Genomic DNA, 25,778 nt, shown 5'->3' with positions numbered 1-25,778 from the left:
GCCGGCCCCCTGTGGAGGAGATTCACACATGTTCCGGGGCCACGAGGGGACTGTGGAACATGTTTTCGGACTTGCATCTGGGTGGAGATGGGGTTTTAGAGAGAAAGGGGCACGGGAAAAGCGGGACCCAGTGGGTTGTACCCGGTTGCCTGCGAGAATTGGCACTGAAGGGGGTGCACGATGGCCCATACGGTGATCGTGGGCCCGAAGAGACACTCAGCCTCCTCCGTAGACATTTCTACTGGGGCAAACAAAAGGAGGACGTGCGGAGATACTGCAGTGCATGTGTTGACTGTGGAACACGGGGGGAAGACCGAGGAGAGTCACCCTGCGGAGGGCTAACCCCACTGGGGTTTGAGCAGGACTAATGTGCTTCAGATGGGACAGAAGCTTTAAAAGGGGGGATGGAAATAGTGGTTGAAGTGGGATAATGTGAGTAAGAAAAAAGGTTTAAATGAAGGTAATGGAAAAAGAATGATGTAAATGTTGGGGTTGTTGTCGAACTGAAATTATATGTGGGTTGAATTGAAGATGAGTGTAAAGAAAAGAGGGAAAACGAAATAAGGTAAATGTGGGGGTTATTGGTAAATTGAAATGTGTGTAAAAAAGAGAATTGAAATGTGGGTTGAATTTAGAGGAATGGGAAAAGAGGAAGAAATGAAAAGAAATGCAAATGGTGGTGGTGGAACGGAAATTGAAAAGTGTGCTGAAAAATAAGAGACAAATTGGGGGAATACAAAATGTTGTGGGGTGGTGTGTTTTGGTACAGGGGGATATGTGTGGGTTGTGGGTGTCAATGTGGGCATTGAGCTAATGTTGGGTGAGGAGTATGTAACGTGTCGGGTAATCCAAGTATTACCTGTAATGTGATGTGCAACATAAGTGTCTGGATTGTAGCTAGGAACTAATGTGTGTGGGGGTGTTCCTAGGGGAAACTGGGTATATAGGACCAGCGGCCGGGGTGCCGGGGGGAGTCTAGCTATGGAGCGAGCTGAGATGGTTGCTGTGTGTAGAGCTAGCGTTGTGAAGCTAGCTGCTAGGAGCTAAAGAAGCCTGTGAATAAAGAACCTGTACCAACTACAACTCTCCGTTCTTTGGCGTATCACCGATACGTTACAATATCATAGCAGAACAACACCTTTATAACCCCCACATTCGAGGTATGACATCATTGGTGATGTCACAACGTCCGGGGAGGTTTGACATCATCGATGACCTCACAAAGTCACGTCTGTCACAGGGGAAACTCTGACATCACCGATGACCTCACAAGGTGAACTCTGACATCATCACCGGTGACATCATCATTGCCTCGTGGGCTCCTTGGTTGGTGGGTGTCAATTGCCACAAGAACAGGCCTGATGGTGGGCCATTATGGAGCATTTTCTACAGGGGATATCAGGTCCAGGGATGGACACCCAGGACATTACATGACCACTGAACCACCAGGACCCAGTGTCCTAAATAGTCCTGGTTCATTCATACACTATAAAAAGCTTTTATGATAGAACTCAACTCATTGACCTGGAAAGGAGGATGCATTGCGGGCTGTCTGTTGGCCTGCACTCTGGCGCCGCCCTGCGGTGTGATGAAAGACGTTGTTGTTGTTTCAACCGCTTCCATGGCATGCTATTGTTATTGGTTCGAAATGTCGCCCTCGAATTCTTGGCCAATGAATGGCTCGCGTTTGTTTCCTTTTCTCGTGGCTTTTTCCATGCAGACTCCTCCCCCTTTTGTGTTACGCCCCTCCCCCCCCCCCCCCCGCCGCCCCAATTCACACACACTCACACACACACACACACACACTCACACACACACACACACACACACAACCCCCTGTGATGCCAGCCCACTGGACAGGACAGCGTGTCTGTCGAGGCGGAGGTAGTCTGAATAAAACAAGTCTGCATATTTACTGCACAAGGCATGATGGAGCAATCGGTTTGTTGACAAAGATGCGACGATGCATGATGAGAAAGGTAACCCTGTTTTACAGGCGCTACATGCATGAATGTATGTGTACACCTCTTATTCACACGCACACTGCATGTTAGCTGATCGTGCTAACTCGCCATCCTAGCAGCAGCAGCCTCATCAAAATATTGTTGGGAATCTTTATCATTTTTGGACCAATAATTTGATGTTTTTTCTGCTCATTCGTTTGCCTACAAGAAGGTTGCTCAGCGCGGCGGCGGCATGGATTATGAACGGCGATAATAGCGACAAGAGCCATACAGAGAGAGAGAGAGGGAAATCTGAGTCGACATAATCCCATCTGGCCATCGCGGGGAGAGATAGATGATGACGATGGCTTGGCAGAAAACAGCAGGATTCGTGTTTCTGCAGTGGGGTGAGTCTATATGTACAGTCTATGGTCTAGTCTCTCTGTCTCTACCTGTTTGCACAGCACACACACAACAACACCCACTTAAGCCGCGCGTCCCCATCTGTCAAAACAGCGACGCATTTGCATGATGGTCAATTACTTCTGCTCTGAATGTGCAGCAAGTCTTTGCATTTCATATGATTTGGACTGGCTTCTTTTAAAACTGTGCGTCAGCCCATCTTTATTTCCATTGTCATCATTTGACTGCCCACATCTCAATGTGGGCAGTCAAAACACACACACACACACACCCACACACACACACACACACACACACACACACACACACACACACACACACACACACACACACACACACACACACACACACACACACACACACACACCTAAAAACACCTTATTCTCATGCATGATTGCTGAGCTAATTCAAGTGTCAGGAGGTGATTCCCAAAGTTGAGGTTTCCAGGACATGAAAAATGAATACCGTAGTTTCATTTCACTGATATGTCACACCCTAAAAGTTAGCACAGTGAAGAGAGCATTATATACACCTGTATAAGTTTAAACTCACTAACATGCCACACACTAAAAGTGAGAGAACATATAATAAATATAAATCATTATATGTTTAATTTCGCAAATAATTTATGTCCTAAAAGTGAGAAAACTGATATGGACGACTGGGACCATACGTTCCACTGTTGCTCTATATATAATATCTAACAGTAAACACACATCTGCTCAGGTAGGTAACTGTAGTGTGTTCCCTTGGGACAAAATCATATCAAATGAGAGACTGTGGTCCCACATGCGTCTGTACGGTGGGTTCTTGATAAGAAAAGGTTTGGGACCCCCTGTTGCAGACTGCCTATAACCCAGACAGTGTTGAGTATTGTCACACGCTATGGTGTCCCCCCCAAACCATATCAATCCAAGTCCAATGTAATTAGGCCTTAATCCGCTTAAGCCTCCCACTAGTGTTCCATGGCATTATCTATGGGTGTGTTCAGGCCGTGGCTTGACTGTGTCAAAACACAGTGGTTTCTAGGCCTCACACTCAGACAGGGGGGAGTGTCAAAACGCACCTGGCTAGTATTTCTAGTTGTTCAGGTAGCCATCAGTTAAAGGTGGGGTAAAGGTCTAAGAGGGATGTGACAGGGGGGTGATCGTCCGTTTAGTTTCAGTTGGTGGGCCAGTGTTGGCTATAACACCCCATTTACACCTGGTTTTTAAATGTGACCTGTATCCAGATAACGTATCTGGATACAGGTCACATTTAAAAACCAGGTGTAAATGGGGGTCTAAGGCCATGTTCAGACTAGGAGGCCAAATCTGATTTGTGAACTTTAATGACCTATTAATCAAGTTCAAGTTTAAGTAGTTTATTTGTCATATGTATAATACAATGTATAAATACAATGAAATTCTTTATGCTCTGAGCACCCTCAGCCTTAAACACACAAGGACATGGTCACAAAGACCGACAGAAAAAGGGTGTAGACCTACACATAACTATGTAGGCTACACATGATGACAATGATTCTATCCAGATTGGTTTTATGAGTCTGGACGCTCCAAGTCTGATTTGTGCCACTTGTCCCAAACCACATATGGACGTAGTTTCCAATCTGCTTTCGACTGATGTGACTTCAGTGTGGACGCGCTGATCACCCAAATCAGCTCAGGATGCAGTTGAATTATTTTGTACCGTGCCTTTTTGTTCTATTTTAAAACAAGGCAGTTACAACAGGTCTGCATCTCGGCGGATGCACAAGAGTAAGGTACAGAAAAAAGTAACATGTAAAATGCTCTATAATGCTATTGTGTAACATGGGCCCCCCTCCTCCTTTGACTGAGTCAGTCTCAGCAGCATTGGGATGCTTTAGGTCCTAGTTCCTCATTGCGCGGCTCGCGAGACGCTGGTGGCTCTCGAAGCTTTAGTTGGCGGCTCTAAGAAATTGCAAAAAAAAAAAAATTTTTTTTTTTTTTTTTTAAGATTTCCCCCCTGCTCTCCCCAAAATTTCAATAAACCTTTATGGCATATTATTACAATACAACAATACTGGTGTTGACAGTAATAGAAGGTGCCAAATCATTCAAAACAATAAGCATTTTGCTTTTAGGAGTATTGTGCCAGCGTGCAGCGCTGTTCCAAAACGTGTCAACGTGTGTCGTTGCCTGGGAAACGCACATCCCATAATACAACTGTTCGCATCGCATCCCATAATAGTATGATGATACTTGGGATGCCATTGCGAACATAGATGTGAACAGGTTAGCTAAAACCTTAGCGTCGCCTGCGATGGCCCCCACCGTTGCGGTCGGGGTACGTTTGGAAATCCCTCCAGGCCTGAAATATTTTCTAGGGGAAACTTGTGTGTCTGTGTGTGTGTGTGTGTGTGTGTGTGTGTGTGTGTGTGTGTGTGTGTGTGTGTGTGTGTGTGTAAAACTATAAAACACAAAAAAATGGTAGGCAGATGTGCTTGGTTGGGGTGGCTTTTGGTGTTTTGCGGTAAAAGTGGCTCTCCTATTGGCTTTGTCCTGCCAGTGCAGCTCTCATCGAAGAAATAGTGAGGATCACTGCTTTAGGTGGTTCCCTGAACAGGATGAATGACTAGTTACCACCAGAGACGTATCAGTGCCTGTGGCTGTGAAAGAGGGTTTCAGTGCTGAAATAGCCCTGTGCTTATCTGACCGCAGAAGTCACAGGGAAGTGGTGTGCAGCCAGACAATGCAAAGCAGTAGAACTCAGACACTCGATCCTGGAAGCTCCCTGCTCTGTGCTCTACCCCCCTGGCCCCCCCGAGGCACCCCCACTGAATTTGTCTCGCCCAGAACCAGTAGACTAAAAAATCTGCCATGTAAACACTAGCATGCATACTTACACATATGCAATAATAACCAGAGATGAAACGAAGCCCACTGAAAGATTTGTCGCTGTTTCTTTATGAGATACAGCATGTCATTATATTCAGGCGAATAGTCCTAGCTCTAGTTGCTGTGTGTGGTTTTTTCCCACGGCTATGCTAATGTATTGATTCCCTGTTAGCCAGCTGCCAGTCATCAGCTCAGGATATTGATCGGTGAGGTTGTGTACCAAACATGCTGCGAGGCATGGCTGTGGCCCAGTGGATCTGACATTGTTCCCTGTTCCCTCTCTTTCCTGCCTTGTCGATGTCTGCCTCCATCTCTCTCTCTCTCTCTCTCTCTCTCTCACACACACATCCCTCTCTTCCGCAGTGCTCCAGTATGCTCTGTGTCGCGACGTAACCCTTCCCCCTGGACCCGTCTACCGCGTGGCAGGGTTCCCCATCTCTCTGCCCTGCGCCGTGTCGGGGTACGAGGGCTCGCGCACGCAGGAGTTCGAGTGGTTCCTGTACAGGGAGGACGCCGGCGGGAGGCAGATGGGAGTGGTGTCCACCAGAGACCCGCTCTTTCCCTACGCCCCGTTCCAGCCCAGGGTACGGGCCGGGGAGGTGAGGGTGGAGAGGGACTCGGGGGACAAGGCCAGGCTGGTGATCCAGAGGCTCCGGCCCGAAGACCAGGGAAAATACGAGTGCTACACACCCAGCACAGACAGTACATACCAGGGGAATTACAGCGCTTCAATTGCTATCAAAGGTAAATATGCAGTACGCTTTCCGGTTGTGTTGCAACTATAAGATAAAAAGAATACTTTCGTTTTGATGTGTGCAGTGGGAACCAGTATACTGACATTTTCAAGTTCCGTCAGAGTTTCAGTATGATAAGCACACTGGAGTATGTTCTGAACTATTTCGTACTACGTCAACCAGACAGGTGACATTTCTCATTGAACAATGATTCATTGCATCTCACTCGTTGGCGCATATTACGACATTCATCGTTATTTTCACAGTGGCCATTTTGTGTCTCAAAGGCTGAACACTTTTATCCTTATTACCTCGTTACTTTTTAATACCTTATCTTTATTACCTTGACTTATTGTATTGTCTTGTCTAACGCACCAGAGGGATTGCTTCAATTTCGTTTGTTCTTAACTTGTTTTGTAACGGTGACAAATAAAGCTCATTCATTCAGGAAGTAACATAGGTGCAAGAAAAACAGTGAGGGTTTCCAACTTCCAATTAGTCTCTTAAAACAGACATGTTGGCTTGACAAATTTGCTTGCTTTGATTGGTCGAATACCATCGAACTTCCTCCGGTCTGAAGTGTTTTTTTTCTTTTTCTTTGGAAGATGACAACTGCCTCTGGCCAAATTTGAACAGGCTAAAGTACAGACCGTCTCTGCAGTATTCGATGATTGTGGAAGAGAGGCTTGAGAGACTAACTTCCAATCCATTTAGGTGTTCCAGTGCCGGGGCCCTCGTTAACACGTTCCCCCGCCATTGACGCGATATCATGTCAATCCGTGCTTTCACCGTCGTGTGATAGATGGCGCTCTTGGCCACTTTATGAAATGCTACTGCCCTTCCGGGAATTGCACACGAGCAACGAGCTTATTGACCACCAAATACAGCAAGCAGAGAAAAGTGGTGCCTCAAAGCGCTTCATGGAGCAGCTTTCCCCCGAGCTCCACGTGCTGTCAGACGGACTTGTGACAGTCACTCAAAGCGGAAGGATTTTTTTTCACCAGACACTGGTAAACGTACACAAATCGTCTAAACTTCAGATGTCAAATATGCCCCCAGACCTCCAGACATCGTGCACCAGAAGCACCCACCTGCCCCCCCGGGCAAGATGAGGGATGACCCACATCTCCCCTCCCTGAGCGCGGAGTGAATCTCCCCGTCGCCCCGACGCCACAAACATGCATTTCCCACCGCTTTTTGAGGACAGACGGGCGTTTTCGGTGAACACATGCCTACATACAAGTGTCAATAACCAAAGAATTAGAGCCCGACCGATATTGGCGATTACCGATATATCGGTATCGGTAATATTTGGCGCCGATTTTTTTTTTTTTTTTTAATAAATATATATATATATATATATATAAGTTATAGACAGCATGGACAGCATGTTGTGTATATTTGATATTTTTTCTTAACTATTTGTTCTATTGTGTTTTTGTATTTCTAGTTATTTATAATTATTAAATTCCCAGTTAAGTTTACTGTTTCATTGCATTGAGTTTATTAATAAGCTGTAAAATATCCTGCCTACATCACATATTTCAATTCATGTCAACTCAATCATATCTTTGTCAAGTGTTTGATATTTGAGGGTTGCTGATGTGGTTCCTCCTCTGGTCGTTAAGGGCGCCTGTTCGGAGGGAGGGGAACTCGTTGGAATAGCGTGATCCTCCCACGTGCTATGTCCTACCGGTGAAGCTTCCCCTGTCAGGTGAAAAGAAGCGGCTGGCTAACTGCCCATGTGGAAGCATGGAGCCAGTTTTCAGCTCTCCCCAGATCGGCAGAGGGTGGAGCAGCAACCAGGATAAATAAAATAAAAAAATAGCACTAATGGGGGATTAGCACTAATGGGGGATAAACATTTGATGATAAAAATAAATAAAAATAAAAATATCGGCCGATATTATCGGTATCGGTAATTTTTTATTCCCTAAAATCGGTATCGGTATCGGTTTCAAAAATCCCATATCGGTCGGGCTCTACAAAGAATGGATGAAGGCAGAAACAAACCTTTTTCTATGAAAGTCCTTCTGTCTGTGGGTCTTGGAAGATCGATGAAAATGGTCAGAAACCCTGGAGGGGAGGGGGGGGAGTGTTAATGTTTTGGTTGCACCTGTGTTACTTCCTGCCTTTGAAACACAAAATGGCTGCTGTGAAAAAGGCTTTTTACACGTCCATAGGTTTAGTGATTCAATTTCTAACGATCGTTTTGCTATAATGTACTGTAGCACTTAATTTGATGGGCTGAGCGTTTTGCAGTCAAAGTATGTATCGTTATAAGCCCCACTAGTCCAGGCATTTTACGCAAATATGTGGGTCAACCTCACACTAATTGCAACAAAACCAAACTCAACTGATTTTGTATCCTCAATATGTCCTCAATGAAGGAAAAAAAGTGTTAAGGAAATGTATGTAGGGAAAGTTTTGAAAATGACCTAAATATGATGGTAGCCTACCAAAAACGTTTTTTTTTTTTTTTTTTTTTAATGTGCCATAAATCTCATCACTTATATCCTGTATGTTTTTTGCTTCAAGGATAAAAAAAAAAAAAAAAATGTTAAAAAATAAATAAAAAAACGTTTTTGGCAGCATCATATAGGTCATTTTCAACACTTTTTTTCCTTCATTGAGGACATATTGAGGATACAAAATCAGTTGAGTTTGGTTTTGTTGCAATTAGTGTGAGGTCAAGTGACATTTTTACTGGACTACATCCCCCCAAAGCCAAATGACCAAAGCCAATGAGATTAAATGGCCCTATTTCATGTTTCTCTTTGGTTTTCTAAACAGAAAGAATAAAGCAGCACACAGGGAATAGAAATGACACTTGGCATATTTTGTGTCTGTCTCCGGTCGCAATCTCGCTACCACGTTATTGTCTGTCTGTGTCTTATCTGTACTCCCGTAGTGATCCCTGACACGCTCCAGATCAGCTACACCCGCACACTGACCGCTCAGCCCGTGCCAGAGGGGGCGGAGATAACGTTGACGTGTTCGGCCGGCGTCCAATCCAAGCAGCACACCCATCTGTCAATCACGTTCGGGAAGCGAGCGGGTTTGGAGGGCGGCGGCGCAGGCGGAGGAGAGCTCAGCCCCGTCACAGAGATCATCTCTATCGACAGGGTGCTGGGCGTGACTCCCGGGACCAGCAGCTCCTACAAGAAGCGCTACGACGATGGAGAGATCACGCTGGAGAAGAGGACGGGAGAGGGCGGCCGCCACGTGTACGTGATGAAGATGAGCGCGGTGCAGGCGGACGACACCGGCTCCTACCTCTGTGAGGCCTCCCAGTGGATTCTGGACCCCGACGGATCGTGGCAGAAGATCGCACAGAGGATCCTGGATATCGGCAACCTGTCCGTTCAGAAACTAGGTTAGTGTACCTAACTAGCTATGCCAGTGTGTGTTGACGCCGGTTGCCAAAATTAGGATGCCATGTTCAGATTCAGATTCAGATAACTTTATTGTCTTGGAATTTTGTCTTTGGTACTGGCATGGACGCACAACATAATCATACACTGGCATAAAGAACAAAGACAAAGTGACAACAATGCAATATACAGTGTATAGTACATTGGGTTAACCCATTGATACCTGTTGCAGCATTTGCGTGTACTGTATATCCCTAATTTGTGTGCGGATCCCTTAAAGGGATACACACACAAATGCTGCATCAGGTATCAATGGGTTAAGAAGGGGTTTTAAAGTGGCGAGTGGCAAGTGCAGTCGTTTGCGGAGGGCTTTAGAGAGCAACTTTAAAAGAGGTCAGCTTAAAGGGACTATAAAAAAGAGGAGGCGGTTTAGGGGGATGTTTAAGATAAATAAATGTAAAGGTAATAAATGTAGAGAGCGCATGATTGTGTGGGGGGAGGGGTCAGGCTTAGTTAGTGACTTTATTTAAACAGGTTCTTATTATGCCAGGTATAGCTGCTGTGCATTCTGTTTGGGCCAGTGCCAAGGCCAGAATGTACACGTAGCTCAACCGCTATTTGTTTTGTGCAGCGTTCAACGTTCACGTGGCAAACATTTGCGAGAGAAAGAGGTTAGTCATGAAAAGTCATTGTAGGTCATTTGTTAAGCGGTCACCAAAACAAAGGGCAGAAGATATCTCAACATAATTTGGCTCACCCGGGCCTTCAGTGACATAAAACTCCAGACATGAATACAAAAGCAACTGGCACTCCAGGCATGGCACACACTGTACAGTTTCCAGAACCGACATATGGACTGCAGGCATACATACACCGTACACTGTCCAGAACCAACAAATGGACTTTGGGTTAACACTCTACAGGCATCAGTCTTGAGATGGTACAGTACAGTATGTGCTGGTCCATTGAGTTCATGTCTCTTGATTATTTCTCCATTGTTGCCAAGGAAGTGGTGCAAATAGGCCTGCTAGGCTGCTCTTACAGAGCTGCTTGGTACACTGGTCTCTTTCCAGAATCCAGACACAAACTCTCTTCTATTCTATTGCCTGGCTGAATGCCTGACTTGCTGCCTGGCCACTTACCGACTGGATGGATGATGGGTGTCCATTGTCCAACTAACTCACTGCAACTTGTTGCCTACTGTAGGTTGTCGACTGGCTTGGTAATTGGTTGGTTGCTCTTAGGTTAGCTGGGTTGATTAACTTATCTGGCTGGTGACTGACTGGTTGGATGTCAGGCTCCCTGACTGACTAGCTAGATGCTTGCCTCTCTTGTTTACTACCTACCCAGCCAGCTTTGATTGATAGGTAGATAGCTGGCTAACTGCTGCGTGGCTCAATTTAAAATCTTAACGAGCTTGTGTAGAGCTAAAGCATGAACAGTAATCTGTACTCCCAGCGTGGCCCCTTGTTGGCTGCAAAGAGGATTTGTATCTTTCTGTCAGACCGACATGAGCACTCCTCCACTCCATTAAGAACAGCACCACACTGTCTCTGTCTGCCTGGCCTCTCTCAAGTACGTTTTCTAACCACCTAGATGGAAATGAAACCTCAAACTTTCAGTAAGAGATCTATGGCTCTTCACAACAGATCATATAGTGTCTCCAGGGCTGTATGTTTGCTCTTAAACATGATTTTAATGTAACTATTTTTATTGTACCAAGATAACCTAATATTTGTTGAGGTTCTTCATTGACATATTATTATATATATTGCTGATATTTATGTAGAAGTTATTTATACAGTGGAGAGAGGTATCTAGTGGATCTAAGACTTAATGAGGTCATATGTCTTTCTTGAACAATGCATTTACTGTAGTTTATCATTGCATGTACTGTTATCTTTTCACACTTGTACTACTTACCGTAAATTCCGGACTATAAGGCGCACCTTTTTTCCCGTTTTTTGGCCTTTTTTGGCCCCTGCGGCTTATATAACGGTGCGGCTTATCTATGGATTAAAAAAAAAAAAAAAAAAAAAAAAAAAAAAACTCTCTTTTTTAGCACTCTTTCTAACTATAAATCCACTTCTGTTTTAATTTCCTCTCTTGCCCTCTTTTCACCACACTGTATGACACTGTATGACACTGTGTGCACTGTAAATAACAACACAGGTGGTGTTGTGTTATGTTGTTTTGTTGAAATGTTAATAAATGGGAGCTTCCTCAAACAGCCATCTCTTTCCCGACAATCCCCTCTGTGCATGAACCCTTACATATGGTAATTAAACATTAAAACACAATAAAAAAAATAAAAAAAATAAATACCATTAAAACACCCGCGGCTTATAGTCCGGTGCGGCTTATATAAGAAAAAAATAGTCAACTTTGCAGGTGCGGCTTATACACCGGTGCGGCTTATAGTCCGGAATTTACGGTAGTTCTATAATGTTTCTGTAGCCCTGTAGTCTATCTAATACAACGCTCTAGCGTTTCCCCTTTTGTTGTGACAAATTATACTGGAGAAATAACAATGGGATCCATTGTTTAGAGAAATGTTGTAAATGAAGCCTTGCTTACAATGGAATGCTTAGCCTTTAAAACGTAAATTTACAATTTATTCCAATTAATTAATTAACTCACTCCCCCTTGTACATGACATGTACTGTAGGCTAATCCCCATTATCTGAGGCTTCACCCTTTCAGCTATAATAAAGTTTCTGTTGTCACACATTGTGACCTAGTTATGAGTGTTAAAATGGTAAGAAACGTGATCATTAAGGACCCTAATTTAAGTGTAGGCTAACTGAGGAGGGGTTACATTTAGATAATTGGGAGATATGGTTGCCATTATTTTATTATTATTCCATTTGATTTTCTGAAATGTCATTTTTATTGGGTAGTATTTTTGTTTTCAGGGTGAGGTGGTGATCCGAGTCCTCTCCCACCGATGTAGCACAGTATTTATCCTACTATTCAATAGGTTCAACCAAAGCTAGAGGAGCAGCCAGCCACCCCAGCCTAACGGAGATTATTGATTGATTGCAGTGAAGATTTTTTTTTGTAAGTGTCCGTACAGGTTTCTGTCCTCTTTCCATTTGCCCTAAGCTCTCTCTCTCTCTCTCCCTCTCTCTCTCTTCTGTCCAGCGGAGTCTGTGAGTGTGACGTCGTCCCCCAGAGGGGAGGTGACCGTGCAGGCCGGCGCCCCCTTCAGCCTGACCTGTGAAGTGTCGGGGCTGTCGTCCGTGGGAAATTCGGGCCTGCTGGTTCAGTGGATGAAGAGGGGCCTGGTCGGGACTGGAGGAGTAGAGGTATTGTGATTCTGTTCACTTGTGTTGGCTGATTTGTTATTTACTCTTCACTGTCAGCTGTTGTACTGTAGGCAGTAGGGCTGTGTGGAGGCTGCTGTTTAAATCCTAATTGTTTTGTACCTGCATACTGTGCATACTGTCTGCACAAATGTAACAATCTACCATATGTGGATTGTGGACATAAATCAATTGTGTCCCTTGTGCGTGCGTGCGTGTGTGTGTGTGTGTGTGTGTGTGTGTGTGTGTGTGTGTGTGTGTGTGTGTGTGTGTGTGTGCGTGTGTGTGTGTGTGTGTGTGTGTGTGTGCGTGTGTGTGTGTGCGTGCGCGCGCACATCAGTTGTTGTACACACCTGTGTCTGTAAATGAACTAATTAATGCATTATATATTATACTGTAAATTGACATCTGATTTAGGCTATATAAACGGAAAAGATGGCATTCATTGTCATTTTGGCACAAACAATTACAGTAATCAAAATGTCAGTGTCATAAATAATTCATGATGTTTTATATCTTTTTTCCCCCCCATTTGTTTATACAAATCAAATTTCAATAGACAGTGTTTAATACGTACTGTTATTTTATTATAAGGAGGAGGTGGCCCGGATAACCCCGGGCGGTGTCGTCAGCTGGGGGGACGTCAGCCGAGCCAGCGGGGGCTCTATGGAGAAAGTGGCAGAGGGGCGGTACTCTCTGAAGCTGTTCTCCGCCCGCCCCTCTGACTCAGGAGTGTACGGGTGTGTGGTGAGCGTATACGCCGGGAGGAGGAACCCTGGCCCGTCTACTGCTGCCACCTTCACCAAGAGGTCTGCGGGAGTCACTGTCAACCTCAAGACCAATGGTGAGACCCTCCGTCGATGTCAACACTCACAGGCTTTCAGCTGTATTATGTGTTCAGGGGGGACTACTAGAGTGTGGGAGTTAACAAGCCATTTCCTTATTTAATAGAGAGCCGCAGGGATGACGTATTTTTGTAGTCAGAACGCGGAAGTCGCGGACTTCCTGGTTCTTCACTGTTTCTGTCTATGGGATTTTTGAATGGGTTTTTGCCGCGATGCTTCAAATACGGTCTCTGGGCAACGCAAGATTAATCAAACGCGAACCAGAGTTCAGTCGGATAATCTTCACACATGAGGACCACTTTCATGAGTTTTGTAGCGTAAATGCGAGCCCTAGAAGTAAAAAGCTCGAGCTAAGCTAATTCAGAACTACACACACTGTCACATAGGCTTCCACGTCACGTCAGCGCTCAACCTGGACTGTTGTTGATGTGTGCACTGATTACCCCGGGCTGAACAGGCTGAACCAGGTGAGGGAAAGAGAATTTCCGTGTTCGTCCTTTGAAGTGGTGACGTTATTGACGTATATATCCCCATCGACTCAAGAGTGTAGTCTCATTTAGCCGTTTGCTAGCTAGCCGCCCTTTTAACGGCACGTAAAAGCTTCAAAACTCATAAAAGTGGTCCTCGTGTGTGAAGCTGATATTACTAAACACTGGTTCGCGTTTGATTAAGCCAGCTTTGCCCAGAGAGATTATTAGAAGCATCGTGCCAAAAACCCATTCAAAACTCCCATAGGCGAAAACAGTGAAGAACCAGGACTGTTAGCATCGATGATTTCCGGACTCGTTCCTGCGGCTCTCTATTGTGATAGTAAAATACTGGCTAGCATGCTAGCATTACTTCTAGAAACGGTGCTATCGACTATTGTAGATGGTTACAAATGAATCGTCTGTGTGTAGTCCCTCCCCTCTGTCTGCTTTATTGTGCTCACCTTACCTGATCCCAGCAACAAAAGCAATCGACAATGTCATCGAGAGCTCTGAAATCTGGACGCAGCTGGCCATTTATTTCCTCTCCCCTTCATGCAAATCCCGTTCCCACCCCATCCTGTGAGAGCAATGATTTGGTCTCATGGCATAATAAGGATTTTTTTCCTTTTCTTTTAAGGATTTATATATTAACTTTAGTGTTTGCAACATTCAGACAACTTTGTCTGAAGTTTAGCCTAATCCAGGGATACTCAACTTGCTTTGCCCGGGGGCCACTTTCGTGAAATGATAGAAGGCCAGGGGCCAGTTAATAAACAAACAATATACATTTTTCTGTAGCGGATTGTAGGTGTCAGATGGAGTTTAGTCTGACAATGTTGTGCACACCGGATAGTTATTTAGGTTAAGTACATACATTACATAAGTGGCTGGGTAGCAAGCAGACGGCGCTATTTGACAATTTAGCAGCTAAATCATAGATTATTGAAAGATATTCCATATTCCAGACTGAAATGTTATAACAGAAGTGGAGTATTGGCCAGAATTACATGAACATTTGGACACTTATTCAGCGGGTATCTTGCATGTTGCGTTCAGGTGCACTGTAAAAAAATATATATATATATATATATATATATATTTTTTTTTTTGCAATTCCATGTGGCCCGCCGGCCGCCAGTTGAGTATCACTAATCTATCACTCAACACTTCAGATCACTTCAATTACAATATTTTGTCTGTAAGAATTCTACCGATTTGAACAAACGAGATCTACCGTCTGAACAACGCTTATCTCTTCACTCCACAGAGGTGCTGGTGAGAGCGGTGGCTGAGCTCGCCCGTGGCCCCCAGCTGAAACGAGGCAGCACCATCACCCTGATCTGCAACGTCACCGTGACCACCGCGAGTCCCGCCCAGCTCCAGGTGCAGTGGCTGCAGCGGCCGATCACCGAGCCAGCAGGAAAGCCCAGGCTGGTCGCTGCTCTCAAGCACGACGGCGTTGCGCAAATCCACGGCAGCGGTAGCGAGATCAGCATCGACCGCCTGTCAGCTGACAGCTACAGACTGAGGATCCACTCTGCCACCCTGAGGGACCAGGGCCTGTATGTGTGTCAGGCCGAGGTGTTCTGGCAGGACCCGCACGGAGGCTGGTACCCCACAGGGGTTAAGACAGAATCGTCTGCCGTCACCGTTCCTTTGTACTCCCAAGGTAAGTGACTATACACTGTTTGTATTGTTTATTTGATTATGATAGTGATGGAGGATAATAGAGAGCCGCAGGAACGAGTCCGGAAATCATCGATGCTAACAGTCCTGGTTCTTCACTGTTTTCGCCTATGGGAGTTTTGAATGGGTTTTTGGCGCGATGCTTCTAATAATCTGTCTGGGCAACGCTGGCTTAATCAAACACGAACCAGTGTTTAGTAATATCATCTTCACACACGAGGACCACTTTTATGAGTTTTGAAGCTTTTACGTGCTGTTAAAAGGGCGGCTAGCTAGCAAACGGCTAAATGAGACTACACTGTTGAGTCAATGGAGATATATACGTCAATAACGTCACCACTTCAAAGGACGAACACGGAAATTCTCTTTCCCTCACCTGGTTCAGCCCCGTTCAGCCCGGGGTAATCAGTGCGACACATCAACAACAGTCCAGGTTGAGTGCTGACGTGACGTGGAAGCCTATGCGACAGTGTGTAGTTCTGGATTAGCTTAGCTCAAGCTTTTTACTTCTAGGGCTCGCATTTACGCTACAAAACTCATGAAAGTGGTCCTCGTGTGAAGATTATCCGACTGAACTCTGGTTCGCGTTTGATTAATCTTGCGTTGCCCAGAGACCGTATTTGAAGCATCGCGGCAAAAACCCATTCAAAAATCCCATAGACAGAAACAGTGAAGAACCAGGAAGTCTTCCGCGTTCTGACTACAAAAATACGTCATCCCTGCGGCTCTCTATAGCCACAGAGGACAAACTGAGGCCCCCTTTGAACCTGGTGTCAGCATGCATCTTGGATTAAGAGATATGATTTAGCTGGGTTACGTTTACACCTGACATTGAAAGGCATACACAAACATACACATTACAATTAGACATTTCTTGTCCTTGCAGTGCAGTACTCTCCACACCAAACAGTTCCATATTAACCTTTGATGAAACAAACAAGAACTCGTGTCTGATCAACACTTATCTCTTTCTTCCCCAAAAGTGCTGGTCAGAGCGGTGGCTGAGCTCGCTCGTGGCCCTCTGCTGAAAAGAGGCAGCACCATCACGCTGATCTGCAACGTCACCGTGACGACCGCAAGTCGCACCCAGCTCCAGGTGCAGTGGCTGCGGCGGCCGATCCCCGAGCCAGTTATCACCACCAGGGGGAGAGAGGACCCACCGTCTGAACTGCCTCCCCCGACCCCCACGGTCGAGGAAAACCCCAGGCTGGTCGCTGCTCTCACATACGAGGGTGTCGCACAGGTCTACGCCAACGGTACTAGCGAGATCAGCGTCGACCGTCTGTCAGCCGACAGCTACAGACTGAGGGTCCACTCGGCCACCGAGCGGGACCAGGGTCTGTATGTGTGCCAGGCCGAGGTGTGGTGGCAGGCCCCGCACGGAGGCTGGACCAACACCGGGTCTAAAGCAGAGTCGTCTGCAGTGACCGTTTACCTGTACGCCCGAGGTAAGTGACAACTGTTGGTATTATGGCATTAGCGTTAGGGGTGCACCGATCACGTTTTTTTGCCACCGATTGCCGATCGCCTATGGGAAATATCTGCCCAACCGATCATCGACCGATCACCGATTACCGATCACCGATCACCGATATATAAACTCCTCAAAGAAAGTTTGGAAACGTTATTTTAGGTTGATTATCTCTCCCCTTTAATAATACCAATTGGCATTGTATTTTATATCGTTGGAAAGCTTGATTAGTGATAGGGCTTTTTTGTATTTAAAAAAAAAATATATATATATATATATATATAAAAATGGCCGATCGCTGATCGCATATTTGAGGTCAAAATCGGCCGATACAGATTGCTTGCCGATCGATCGGTGCACCCCTAATTAGCGTGCCCCAGTTGTAATTGGATTACAGTAATAAATAGGGTGGTATTCTTTCTGTTGACTATCTATTAAAATTACAACTGAGATTAAGAGATTGATTAGCCACACTCTTTGCCAAAGAATTTTTCTTTTTTTTTTTACAAATAACTTAATTTTGTGCTCAAGTTAAAAAAGTGAAGTAGTTGCTCAAATGGAATGATGACGTATGACAGACTCAATGGAACGCTATAGTTATACGTCATGTCAATTCGATTCTGACGAGCTAGCATGTTAAATAGTTAGCTAGCAGTTATCTACGTCAGCTAATCCCGCTGCCTGCTGCTGTAACCACTTCGCTGGGCTCAAAACTCCACTGAGTGACCAAAATATTCGCTTGCTAACCATTTCGAGTCATGCTCTTTACAATAAGCTCATGAGCTTTGAAATACTTTGGCCAGTTGTTGAGTTCTAAGCAATAATGCAGCTTGCAGCTAAGCTAACGTTACGCCGGTTCCTGGCGGTAGCGCAGACAAAGAGTATTGAAGGCAAGAGACGAAGCTCTTGTGCTTTTTTTTGACAACAGTGGTGCCGCCATGATGTTGCAGTGGAACAACCTGTTAGCCTTCGGTTCTTATCACTGTAGGTTCTTTGGTGCAGAATCAGATGACGTGCGACTATACAAACATACAGTATGGAACGTTTGAAATAGAACACCCACAGTTACACAGGTAGAAAAACTGACTGGACGGGGGCTTTAACATGACCTTTCCTTCGTTCCTTCCTCCTCTCCTGAACTCTCATTTCCTCTCTCTCCCAGCTGCTGACCTCCTCCTCATCCCTCTGGTTGTCGGGGTCTCCTCTGCCCTGTTTGTGGCCATTGTCATCATCGCCACGGTAACCTGTTGCTTCATGAATCGCCTGGCAAAGCAGCGTGCTCAGAAATAGGTGTCCCGTGCCACTGCCTGTGTAAAATCGGAATGTTTTTGAAGAGGTGACACATGGACCATAATGGATCAAATGGTCAAGAACTGACTTGAAGACGAGTGGGAAAAGTGGCTCTTTTACCTTGTTAGCTTATTTCCCGTGCCCTAACGTACACCTGTGTAACAACACATGCCAAAAAAAAAGAAAATCTTGTTTTTTATTTTCTTGTATTTTTATATCAAAGCCCCAGTGCTTTCCTTCCTGGAAAACAGCATATTATTTTTGTGATTGCTGCATCACTTACCAGTAGGCGTACATAAAATCCCACTTTTTAACCCCTCCTCCACTCGAAGGGTTTTGTCCACTGCTTGCTCCAATAAGAGTGATGGTGGTGTCGCAGGAGGCGAGTCGTCCTCTACAATGGGATGCAGGTTAGCATCCAGTTCTTCAGAGTCACTTTCCATGTTTGGTGGGGGCCAGCCGCCCGAGCCACTTTTGAACGATCCCTCCCCACGTTCTGTCCTGACCTCACACTCAGACACCTTTGAAATGCCATTTTATGTTGTCTTCAAGAATTGGACTTGTGGTACATTTGTGTCGAGTTCCGGAGTGAAGTTGATACAGGCTGGTTTTGAATCTCAAGGACACTGCAAAAGTGAAAAGGCATTTGTCCCACGGAAAGGTCAAGCAAACTGCCCATTCAGAAGTCACGGTTTGATTGTCCCAATGTCCATATAAAATGGAACCAAATACCATTCAGTCCCTCAGATATTTTAGATATTGCCTGTTTCATAGATCAGCCTCAATCAATGTCTACGCAGATTCAACAGTACTAGAGTTGGGGAAAATGTCGATCCAACAAAATATTCAGGTCAGGCGGCAGGCTAAAATAACCTTACTCTGCTCATTTACAATGAACAAAGAATCGTTTTTTATTTTCACACATTGTTGATACTGTTTAAGACTGTTACTTCCGAGTGTACGCTGCTCAAACGGCATGCTATTTTATTACAGAAACAGCGATGTCTAAATATGCATGCATGGTTAATCCACTCCAGTGTCAGACATCACATGAATGCTGATGTGAGCAGTACAGCTTCCAGAAAATGGACATGAGTATAGGGACCTTCCAGCGCTCTGCAGCCCGGCACCGCTCTGCATGTAAACAACGTCTCAAATCTGTGACTTAATAAGGAAAACGCTGCCCGGGGACTTTCTAAACGCCAACACCAATTGCTAAGTTACCATTCTAAACAAAAGCATTCCTTGCCTGTTGATGCTAAATGCTGTCTTGAGTTCTCTGTACATACTTGTATACATTTGGCAAAGAGAAATAGAAGAGAGATTAATACTGCACTGAGCTGAAGTTGAGCTGTTTTGTTTTACTTAATGTAAAAAGGAAGACTGTACTTGAAACCCCCCATGTTTGTCTTGGGCCAGACACACACGTTTAATATTCTGCAGCGTTCTGTTCTGTTCTTTTGAAGCACTTGGACCAAAAGTGGGACTGGGACCAAACCAAGGCCCCTCGGTATCTTTTACTTGATTTTCTTTCAGCTGAAAAGGCACTTTGCTGTACTTGAGGAAGTACTTTGAACCTTTTTTTTTTCTTGTTGTTCGATGGATGGTTCCTTTGCTGTTCTTGTCAGCAGTGGCTGAGATCGAAAAAGCGTACTGTGAAAAAGAATTCCCCCTTTGTTTTTACGACAAGTAAATACACAAGCAGAAACACTGTTCTGTTATTTGAATGTTGTTTTGGATACTCGTCCCCTGAGGTGAAAATGTCCTCAGCCATGCAGTCATAGGACCAGTCACCAGACAGGGTTTAGTGAGGTCTCATTATCATCAGCATCTATCGTGTGGTTTAGTCTAAGCATTTCTTGTGCCAAGACTTATGACTGGTTCCTGCTGCTAGCCTGCAGAAATATGTTTGACTGACAGATATATGTCTGCACTCCGCACACTTGAAATATGAATGAAATCCATCCTCCTTTCCAGGGGCGGAGCGACCCTATCAGCCCAGAGGGGGCGAAGCTCTTAGGGGGACCCCATCAAAAATGATTATTATTATTATTATTTTATTTTTATTTTTTTGAAGGCCAGGCCAGGCCGCGAAGAATAATTTGCCTTTTTTGCATGTTTGAATCGGTTTTAGCCATATTTAGTGGAATATCTAATTTTAAACACACCAATTGTCTATTGATTGAATTCCTCTCACACCACTGACTTTATTAAATAGTCATTTTAAGTCACAACTGTAAAATAGCTGATAGCCCCTATATCCGAAAACACAATTTGTCACTCATTGAGCCAAGTAATATTATGTCCAAGAAAGCCTACAGTGAAGCCACTTTACAGACAAGCTTGTTCTGAAGAAGAAAAAGAAAAACACAGGTTGCCAGCCGGGCCCGGTGGCCTGGCCTGGCCTGGCCTGCAAACATTTTTTTTTTTTTTTTTTTGATGGCCCCGGTGTACGCTCCGCTACTGCTCCTTTCCCTTCCACAAGTAACATTTTACAAACGTTTGGCCATGCACACATTTCTGCATAATGTTTACCAGTAATTGAAGGTGGGGTACACGATCTGTTTGTTCATGGAAAGGAAAGAGTATTTGGATCCAAACCCCGGGGATCTCATTGAAAATGCTGCAGGTCGTCTCCAGCTCTTTATGCACTCTTAAGTTGCATACAATCCTCTCTGTCTCACCCTTTCTCTCAATTGGTTTCCCCGCGAGAGCCGATCTAGATCTCCCCATCCAGCCAAACCTGTGCTCTCTAAACCCTGTTTATAAATGATGTTCATAAACATCTAATCCCGGTTTGATGTTCATGAACGTTAGGGAATAAACTCACAGCTCTGCTTGCTTCCTGAACCACTTTGTTCCAGATCAATTACTCAAAGCTGATTTGTCCCCCACACACACACACACACACACACACACACGTGATTATACACATACAGTACACTCACATACTGTACACATCCATACGTGCACGCTGCCATTTCAGAGTGGAAGTAACTGCGTATCTGTGTGTTTCACTGCTCTCTAATCCCTGTCTTTCTGATTGCAGTGTGTGTCCCACTGCCCTCCCCCTCTCACTGTTACAGTGTCAGTGTGGCTCGCATCGGATTCAATCAATCTCTGCCCCCTGAGAACAGCAGCCACTGCTCACAATTGTGTTCTATATTTTGTTGCACTGTATTATATTACAAAGACACGACATGCTCACGGTACACAACCGCTGTCTGTTGTGCTTAGTTTGAAGGCGTATTATTAACCGCTTAAATGAAGGAGTTATGTTTTGTACGGTTTGTTTACTTCTGCTTTAATACCACTATTCCAGTTTGTAATTTGTAGCCATTTGGAGGTCATGTTCAGTTTGTTTTGTTTGTTATGGTGCTTTGGCAACGCTGCCATTTGATAAGCCAATAAACCACTCTGGATTCATAATGTTACTGTTGTATGTGTGCGTGTTTTATGCATGCTCCCACATTTCATGCAAAACTTTCATATCTTACTTTATTTTATTAACGCTTAATATGCAAACAAATGGCAGAGGTGCCAGAGTAAAACAATTATAAATGATAAGCTATATTACTGAGTTCCTGCTAAGAATAACACATTTCATCCCCTTATATCCCTTATGCAGCATTGATATAGCACAAAGCAACATTTTGCGACTGGTCTTCATGCTCGAGTTGATGGAAAACCCCAGGCTTTTGCTACAAGTTCCTGGTAAACCTCAACATGGCGAATGCCACCCAATTCCGGCCTTCTCGATAAAAACATGGACCGTACAGTTCATTCTATAAGCCAGCAAGCAGATTAGCCTTTTGTTAACATTTACTATAACCCTTACTTCTATCAGAGACACACATAATGTTAACATTTTACTTAATTTGTCAGTACAAAGGAAACCTGTCAACATGTTTACCTTAACACGAGAATCATGTGATAATGGTGACCTTCATTTTAGAGAATTGATCAAATACATTTCAGAGAATCTGGGGGTTTTCTAAGGAACACTGCAAGGAAAAAGGAAGTTTTGACGACACAGACAGGAGGGTTTCAGATATACATTTGACTCAACTTTACTATAGAAACGGATGTTTTCGTCTGGAGACTGGAAAAAACAGGGAACAGACAAGACACCACAGTTCCACTCTCAGACAGCAGACCCACCAGAGCCCCCACGTACACACACACACACGCACGGACACACACAGACACACGCACGCACACACAGGGCCGGGCAACTTTATCCTATATATCAATATTGGGTATCATAACACTAGGATATGGCACAGTGCTGTCCCTCCATGGTATATTTCCGCATCAGTTTTCACTGTTTATAATGTTCTTGTTGTATGTGTGCATGTTTTTCACTATGTTTATAATGTTACTGTTGTGTGTGTGTGTTTTTCACTCTGGGTTCATAATGTTACTGTTGTATGTGTGAGTGTGTTTGTTCTAGTGCTACAAGAAAAGTCTGATCTATATGCATGGAACCTGGACATGCTCAAATCAGAGGCTGTTGGAAAGTGCTGAGGTATTATTACAGTACATTCTGTGATTTTTGCGGAGCAGGAAATACTCCAATCTTTGTGAAAAAAGCATTCATGTGAGTTGAGGAATTTTTCCATCTATCAAAACCAGAAACCTTCTTCTTGTGGTTGCTGCAGTTTCAAAGTTAAGACCGGCCAAGCAGAGGTCTGCAGTCTTCTCGGCTCAAAGTACATTGTGATGGAAGTGTGGGAGTGAAAGTTAAGCTAATGTGCTGTGATACTACTATGAAAACATGCAAATAATAATCTAAAGAACTATGTTGCACTATAGTGGGACACAGCAATAATCATCATCTGTCATGGTTGCAGATTCAGAATGTTACTCATATTTACACGTGCTTGACAGACCCATAAATGGTGCCATGCATGTTTTTTTAAACGGCTGTCACTGAAAAGGATTTCCGTGGCTGACGGTGGTAACAAATATTCAGTGTAATGATGCACAAAAAGAAAACACGGGTTCATTTCATTGCGCCTTTATTTTGTGTCTTAGATCGATCTTAAGTGCTGGAGTAGGAGAATAGTTTATTAAGTGGCTATCAGAGCCATAGACACATTATTAATGTCTTTAGTAATGGTGTGGGAATGTTACATTGATTTTTCTCTCTCTCTCTCTCTCTCTCTCTCCTAGGGATAGCAGGGTATAGCTCGCCTCGCTCTGCCGAGGTCCTGGCTCTCTTCTGTGGCTTCAAAATAGAAATGTAGTGGTAAGCATCATTGTAACATGGATGCAATTAATGGTTTTTGTGCCCCGTTAACATTTTTTGGTGAACTCGTAAATTAGTTTACCCTGCAGTCCTCACGATGATGAATGACTTTGTCACACGGATCTTTGGCTGAAATTTAGTTAGTCTCCCTCAAGCAGGATTGGATTACATGCTCCTTCTTCAAATCACACGCTTGCTTTCTCACATGTCACAAGCTATGAAGTCACTGCTTTCGTTTGGGCCGTTTATTATGTAATCGTTTGTGTGTCACTCATTGAAAATGTCTCCAACTCTAACATTAAGCCCAATTTATGCTTCGTCTGCCGACACTTTTGAAACGGTCGCCGACAGAAATGAGGACTTGAGTAGTCCTACCTAAAGACTATTTTGAATCAGTGTTGACTGCCAATAAGTATGTCCAGCAATATTTTCTTATACACTTTGGCATCCCAGTACGTTCAGCACATTTTTACTCCAGTTAGCAATTTAAAGCCCTGCTGCTGGCAACATTTTCCATCTTCACTGTCTCAAATGTTTCCTGTGTATTGTAGAAGGAAATTGTCTCTTCAGCTTTGAAAGTTGGTCTGAAGACAGGCAAGGCCGCAGCTCGTGCCTTCCTGCAATGGCTCTTTCTGAATATAATTCGATGGTCAGTTTCTTGTGATAAAATAACTAACAGGAAATGTAAGATAAAAAGGTAAATGAAATGATGAGATCAAGCGTGGATAAAGTTTCTCAGCGTGTGGTTTATTTCTAAGTTGCATGAAGTTACAGCGATAGAATAGACAGGTCAAGAATAGTGGTGAGAGTATATGAGAGCTGTGAGGTAGTGGAGTGCATGGAGGATAGAGAAAAAGTGGCCCCCTCTCCATTCAGTGATGTTGGTTATATAGCTTTGTTAGAGGCAAAACAACCAGCCCCATCATCCTGTTTCCCAACCTCCTCCTCCAACCTCACCTTAACCCTACAACCAGTTTGAGAACATCGCCTGTCTCACTCTCGCCCCTAACTAGCCAATATCCAAAATCATACTTCAATATCTACAACGACATCCTCTCGTGAGGTTAATGCACCCAGGCCTGTGTTTTGGCCCTCATCATGATACCATTTCACATAGTTCCTGCATATTTCAGTCAAGGTCATCTTGACCCATTCTGTCGCCACTTCTGACAGCATTAAAGCTTCTGGCTTTTCATAATTGGTCAGTTGTGAAATCATTGTACAAACATTCATCCCAACAATATCAAGACGACATGATTTCCCATCAACAATATTAAAACAACATGATTCCCATCATTTTGGGGACAAACTGCTCATTATTTTTGACATTTTGGCATGACACAAGTTTCTTCCCAGAATCCTCAGACCTCTGACCAGAAACCCAAGTCGCAGGTTCAAATCCTTCCACAGTATCATGGCCAAGATTTAGACGGGTTGGAGATGGGCAACGTGTTTCCTGCAGCAGGGAACTTGCACTTCAGCTGTGACACAATTAATGAGGTACACAAGTAAGGGTTTTATAAGAATCAAAATGTACAGTATCGTGAAAATGACATTGATACACACACACACACACACACACACACACACACACACACACACACACACACACACACACACACACACACACATATATATATATATACCACACACACACACACACACACACACACACACACACACACACACACACACACACACATACATACAGTACATACATACATACATACATACAGGGATTAATTTAAACAGGATGGAACATAACATACATGGTGTTTGATGTCCTACAGATCCAAATTCCTATGTCCCCCCCTGTCATGTCCCTTGTGCATTGAAAACATCAGAGGTCCTGGTCATATGAGGTTAAAATCTGTGTTCTTTGTTGCACCTGTGTGCATCATCTTTTCCATTGATCTATGACTTCTTGCAAGAATGGACATCTTCCAGCAGGACCACTTCACTCACTGAGGCATCCAAGAGCTTCAGGAGTATTGAGAGCGATGTGGCAGATGTCCCTATCTCATTAGGCTTTTTCACTTCCAACTCAATTCACCCCAATTTGTGTCTAAAATGCAGGAAGTAACACAGGTGCAAGCAAAACAGTTAACGAAGCCACCGTCACTGGATC

At 44.3% G+C, this 25,778-nt stretch overlaps 1 protein-coding gene across 2 annotated transcripts; it reads left to right on the top strand.

Annotated features, from left to right (window-relative positions):
- Positions 1–1,842: 1,842 nt before the first annotated feature.
- On the top strand, positions 1,843–21,809 carry igsf8 (immunoglobulin superfamily, member 8). 2 transcript variants are annotated; one of them, XM_083660637.1, is made up of 9 exons: positions 1,843–1,979; positions 2,173–2,350; positions 5,588–5,968; positions 8,870–9,334; positions 12,477–12,640; positions 13,232–13,481; positions 15,220–15,621; positions 16,622–17,086; positions 18,272–21,809. In XM_083660637.1, exons 2-9 carry the CDS (start codon positions 2,299–2,301, stop codon positions 18,397–18,399), a joined length of 2,307 nt encoding a protein of 768 aa, XP_083516763.1. In that variant the 5' UTR covers positions 1,843–1,979; positions 2,173–2,298; the 3' UTR covers positions 18,400–21,809. The 2 variants fall into 2 exon arrangements, with proteins under 2 accessions (XP_083516763.1, XP_083516764.1); XM_083660638.1 differs by having other exon boundaries at positions 1,865–1,979; positions 2,176–2,350.
- Positions 21,810–25,778: the final 3,969 nt, after the last annotated feature.

Source organism: Poromitra crassiceps (genome assembly GCF_964638095.1).
Source record: "Poromitra crassiceps genome assembly, chromosome: 25".
In the NCBI taxonomy this organism is placed as follows: Eukaryota; Metazoa; Chordata; class Actinopteri; order Beryciformes; family Melamphaidae; genus Poromitra; species Poromitra crassiceps.
This window is presented reverse-complemented; position numbering and strand designations above follow the sequence as displayed.